This window comes from Triticum aestivum, chromosome 5D (genome assembly GCF_018294505.1).
Source record: "Triticum aestivum cultivar Chinese Spring chromosome 5D, IWGSC CS RefSeq v2.1, whole genome shotgun sequence".
Lineage (NCBI taxonomy): Eukaryota > Viridiplantae > Streptophyta > Magnoliopsida > Poales > Poaceae > Triticum > Triticum aestivum.
Genome location: NC_057808.1, coordinates 554849645 through 554855644, shown reverse-complemented (window position 1 = coordinate 554855644; position 6000 = coordinate 554849645). Strand labels below are relative to the sequence as shown.

Here is a 6000-nt window from a genome sequence, read left to right as displayed (position 1 = left end):
ACCGGGACTAAAGGGGCTCGTGGGGCCCCGGCCTGACGCCAGCCTGCCACCACCCCTTTAGTGCCGGTTTGTGATACAAACCGGGATTATAGGTCAGAAATGAACCGGCACTAATGCATAGCCGTTCGAACCGGCACTAATGGTCATATTAGTGCCAGTTCATTTACAAACCGGGACTAAAGGGCTGAACATCAGACCCTTTTTCTACTAGTGATTCATAATAGATATAATTACACTGGCTATAATTCGAACGGCTACTTTCCAATCTCGTTATTTTCAATGATAAAATTCCCTTGTCTATATAGCATATACCCTCACTCCCATCCTACTACAAGTCTACAACAAATATATAGCACGGAAATACAGCTTATGATGCATCCAATGAAATACAGCTTACAGATAGTAGATGTTAACATCTTTTTTCATATATTTCATCCAACTTCAAAAAGTTTGACTTGAGACAAAGGTACAATTTCAATTAATTTAGAATAGAGATCTGAAGTGGAATCTAGGTGGGGGAATTGACTAGCCGGCCTTCTGCAGAAATATTTCTTCATTCCTTGCATGAAATTTTTTGTGCCACAGAAACTGGAAGAGAAATAGAATCTGACAAGACAATGTAACTGGCGGAGAGGGTTAAAAAAACAGACTGAGTACCCGAGACGTACAAATTGACCCAAAGATTAGTCTCTGTACCAAAACATAGTTTTTAAAGCATTGTACAAATTTATGTAGGGATCCAATTCCGGATACATCTATCATTCACAATATGTAATTCTTCAATTTTTTTTGTTGCTAGCATCCTCCTAAATCAGTTGATTTCCATGATGGCAAATCCATCATCAAATCCGATGACCAGGCTGCACATATAAGATAATCAGGTGAGGCATTTGAACTGTCGGAAACAGTTCCAGTATATAAAAATATAGAGCAAATTCCATATAACGTCAATCTTTAAAGAAAAGGGAATACATATTAAAGAACCTTAAATCTTAAAATTATCTGCATCAAGTTTGTGGGACCCGTATGAAAGAAACCCCAATTCTGTCACCTGTCTACTATTACTGTTGTTATTTCAAGCAAAGCTCAGCCGGACCACTTCTTTGCTAAACTAAATACTATACTAATAAGCGCTCATCTTCAATTTATCTATATATGCGCTCTGTCACAACTCTTGGCCACGAAGGCAACAACAACTCCTGCTCGTCTGCTGCACCCTCACCTTTGTATCCACCACTTCGTCCATGCTCTCGTCACTGCTTGTATCAGGCTACCTCATCTTGTAGGTGGGCGGAAAGTCGAGGAAGACATGTTGCTCACCATTGCTTGCATCCAGGTGGTAAAGGCAGCATAGAGTGCAACTCAGATCTCTATCTACTATCCCATTTCCTTCACCTGATTGACTTTCATCTGATTTGTGCAAGGCTTGACGTATGCATATTTCTTATCTTGGTGTTGATGTTTTCGGACTTTATTTACTTTTCTTTTACGTATATATATTTAACTTTGATGTGTTCTTCAAAAAGAGTAGCCAAAGCAATTGAATAGTAACGAGAAAATTATTCATTACATACCTCCTTATGCGCTCAAGGTATGCAAAACCACCGCGAACCATGTCGAGCTTAAAGTCAAATGTGCGTTCATACCTGCAAAATATTCAAACCTCACATAATTTCTAAAAATTAGACAATCTTTAGAATACATACTCTCCGCCACAAAACATGGTTGAAGTCTTCGCCAATGTCATTTTTGGCAATGCATGGCAGCACTTAACCCGACAGGAGGACTGCTCCCAAGGAAGCAGACTTGTGGAGTTTTACTCCCTCCGTCCCATAATGTAAGACGTTTTTTGTCTCTACACTAGAGTCAAAAAATGTCTTACATTATGAATAGGAGGGAGTAGTGTTTGTCATCATGTAAGATGACATGTGGATCGAGTAGCAGAATAGAGAAAATGGCACAAAAGGAACAATTGTGATTGTATCTACCTCGATAAAAGATCAATGGGAGGGCAGCACGGTGTACGAGAGCATTAGGATGTAAAGGCACACCTTAGAGCTCACTAATCAAAAGAGACATATGAGGTCTAGATGGTCGTGGCCTGTCTAAATTTGGTTCTTTTTTTTAGTATAACTGAGTAGTGATATTAAGGTTCTCTCCTCCCTACTATGCTATGAGCCGGCACTTATAAACACATTTGTCCCAGTCGGTTTTCCTACTATAAGATTGTTGTTTAGCTATCAAGGTGCGTCACACATGTTTACATAACCATGATTACATGAGATTGGTTACACGGGGAACTCACACTCTGATATGTACTATATGTATTACCTATTATATTATATTAACCCACATCATCATAAGTATTGTTGAATATATTGTGCATGTATATTGTGTCGTAGGCTCACCTCCTAGTTTTCCTGTATAGTTGAGGTTGTGGCCCCCAACTTGTACATCATATATACATGCCCAGTGCAGCAATCAATGCAATTGTGTTGCACGGACTAAACCTTGTCTTCCACATGATATCTATGGCAGGTCGACCCTAGCCCTACCCTAGCCGCCGCCGCCGCTAACCCCGCCCACCGCCGCCGCCGCAGGTTGCCGCCGCCCTCCTCACCCGCCGCCGCTGCCACCCGCCGCCGCCGCCGGCTCCTCTTTAGCCGCCGCCACCGGTCGCCACCGTCTCCTCCCTTCCCGCTTCTCCACCCCCCCACCCGCGCCGCCCCACCCCGCCCTAGCCGCGCCACCCCCACTCCCTAGCCACGCCACCTCCTAGCCACGCCCCCCCTAAACCCTAATCGGCCGCCGCCACCTCTCTCATTCCCCGCCACCACCATGAGCTCCACGGGATCCTCCACCGCCACTAATCCCTTTGTCGGTCCGGACGTCATCCTCGTCCGCGATCTGAACATCCACGAACGTGTCTTGGTGGTTCTTGATCAATCCACCGTCTCCTACTCTACTTGGAAGCGATACTTTTCCTTGGTGTTTCGCGAGTACCTGCTCCACGGCCACGTCGATGGCACCATGGACTCCAGCCTCATGGTGAACGACGAGGAGTGGATGACACTCGACACCACCATCATCCGCTGGTTCTACCTCACCATCTCCAAGGACCTCTTCGACACGGTGGTGGATGATGATGACGACGCCTACGCCGTCTGGACCAAGATCAAGGGCCTCTTCACCGACAACAAACTGCAGCTCAAGGTCCTCCTCCACGACGAGTTTTATGGCTTCCAGCAGCTTGACTCGTCCATCGATGATTTTTTGCATGCGGCTCAAAAAGCATGCCGATGAGCTCCGCGATCTCGGCGAGACGGTCGGCGGCGAGCTTCTCATCAGCACCCTCACCGCCGGTCTCAACGAGGATTTTGGGAACGCCGCCTCCAACCTTACCCTCATCCCGGGGCTCACCTTTGCCAAGGTGGTGGCGTATCTCAAGTTGGAGGAGAGGCGGATGAAGATGGCCCGGACTCGAGCGACCCACACCGCCCTCATCGCCGGCACTCGTGGGGGCTCGGCGCCGCCTCCGCCGCATTTCGTGTCGGCCCTCCCGCCCCCGTCGGCCTTCCCACAGGCGTCGGCCGCACCCTTCCCGCCACCCCCGCCGGCCGCTAACGGGGGTCAGCACGGTGGCCGCCGCGGTGGTCGCAAGCAGCAGCAGGGCAACGGGGCTCAGGGAGGAGGAGCCCGCCCCAGCAGTGGTACCTGCCGGCCCCGTAGTACGTCGGCCAGAACCCGTGGACCGGCATTGTGCACGCTTACTCCATGTCGGTTCCCCGCGCCCCTGCCCCGGGTGTCCTCGACGCCCGGCCTCCCTCCCATCAGGTGTTTTACGCCGTGCTGCAGCCATACGCGGCGCCCTACGGGCCTCTCTCCTACGGACAGCCACCACAGCCAGGAGGGCTACTGCTGCTGCCCCTGACGGCCCCGCCCCAGCAGTCCGCGCTCCCGCCCGCGTCGTGGAACCCAGCTCTCTTGGCCACTCTGCACTCCGGCCCCACTCCAACCACCTACACCGAAGGCGGCGACTGGTACGTGGACACTGGAGCTACCGCGCATATGGCGGCCCATCCCGGTAACCTCCACTCCTCCTATCCTGTCCACACTTCCGCTCGCATCACTGTCGGTGATGGTTCCTCACTTCCCATTACTCACATAGGGAATGCATCTTTTTCGTCTACATCTACTCCTTTGTCATTATCTAACATCTTAGTTTCTCCTGATCTTATTAAAAATCTTGTTTCTGTTCGTTCTTTTACACGTGAAAATCCCGTTACCGTTGAGTTTGACGAGTGTGGTTTTTCTGTTAAGGACGCTCGTACCCGGATGGTACTCCACTGATGTGACAGCCCCGATGAGCTCTACCCGGTCCACTCCACGCCCACCACCACCTTCGCCGCTCCTGTTGCCTCGGCAAACATGCTCGTCTTCCATTTAGGGCTTCTTCTCATGTTGCATCGTACCCGTTTGAGTTAATTCATTGTGATGTGTGGACCCCTCCAGTTGCCAGTACCACGGGCTTTCTTTATTATCTCGTCATTCTTGATGATTTTTTGCACTATCTGTGGACCTTCCCGTTGCGGCGTAAGTCCGATGTTATCTCCACGCTCGCCGCATTTTACTCCTATGTTTTCACGCAGTTTGGTCGTCCCATCCTTGCGTTCCAAACAGATAACGCGAAGGAGTTCAACAACTTAGCTGTTCGCACTCTCCCCACCACACATGGCAAGACTTTTTGTCTCACATGCCCGTACACTTCGCAAGAAAACGGTTGCGCTGAGCGCGTCATTCGCACTCTTAACGACTGCGTTCGTACGCTTCTTTTTCATGCCAATGTGCCTCCGCGCTTTCGGCCTAATGCTCTCGCCACCGCATCACTCCTCTTTAACCTCCGTCCGTGTCGTATTCGCGAGAACTTTGCACCCCATCATCTTACCTTTGGTGCACCACCCTCTTATGATGAGCTTCGCATTTTCGGCTGTCTCTGCTATCCTTGCATCGCCGCTACCGCGCCTCATAAGCTTGCAGCTCGCTCCGTCTCTTGCATCTTCCTCGGTTACCCACATAACACTCAAGGATACCGCTGCTACGACCCCGTCTAACATCGTGTATTCACCTCCCGGCACGTTTACTTTGATGAGAAGGTATTTCCGTTTCAGCACGTACCTCCCGTCGCCCCGTCGCCGCCGGCCACCGCCAGCCCTCCGGCGACCCCGTCAGGTGGACGGCCCTGCTCGGTTCTTGGACCGCCTTTGGGCTTCGGCGGTCCTCGTGTCGTTAGACGAGCTGCGCCTTACACCCCCACGACGCCCTCGCCTACTCTGTTAGGGGCCTCGGCATTGCCCGCCTCGCGGGCCGCCGACTCGCGGGCCGCCGACTCGCCGGCCTCTTCGCTGGCATCTTCGCCGACCGCCCCGTTGCCAGTATATTCACCGGCCGCCTCGGGCGCCGCCCCGTCGCCGGCCGCCTCCACGGGCGCGGCCCTTTCGAGCTCCACCTTGGGCACGGCCTCCCCCTCGGGAGGGGCCGCCCCCTCGGGCTCCACCTCGGCCTCGGCCGGCTTGTCATCGCCGCCTATGCCCGGCGTGGTCCCGGCGCTGCCGTCTCGCCCCGTCAGTCGGGCCAGCGCCGGCGTCCACCGTCCGAGTCTGCGGTACTCTACCGACGACTATCTCCTCGCTGCATCCACCACTGAGCCGTCACCGATTCCTGCATCCGCCAGAGCAGCCCTACGTGATCCTACTAGCTCGCTGCGATGCAGGAAGAGTTTGACGCTCTTGAGCGGAACCGTACCTAGACATTGGTTCCCCGGCCTCCTCCGCCAACATCATCAGCGGCAAGTGGGTCTTTCGTCATAAGACCCGCTCGGATGGCACACTTTAGCACTATAAGGCTCGTTGGGTGGTCCGTGGGGTTCGACAGCGTGCTGGCGTTGACTTCACTGAGAGGTTTGCACCGGTTGCCAAACCGGGCACGATCCGCACCGTCCTT

The 6000-nt window shown here is 52.3% G+C and overlaps 1 protein-coding gene across 1 annotated transcript in view; it reads right to left on the bottom strand.

The window, feature by feature from the left end:
• Positions 1–405: 405 nt before the first annotated feature.
• The window catches only part of LOC123123820 (uncharacterized), a 30663-nt gene continuing 25068 nt past the window's right edge, over positions 406–6000 (bottom strand). Inside the window, exons 14-15 of the mRNA XM_044544450.1 lie at positions 1575–1646; positions 406–860 (exon numbers count right to left, since the gene is read on the bottom strand). Of these exons, the coding sequence (XP_044400385.1) occupies positions 812–860; positions 1575–1646 (121 nt within the window). The 3' untranslated portion in view covers positions 406–811. The remainder of the gene's footprint in view (positions 861–1574; positions 1647–6000) is intronic.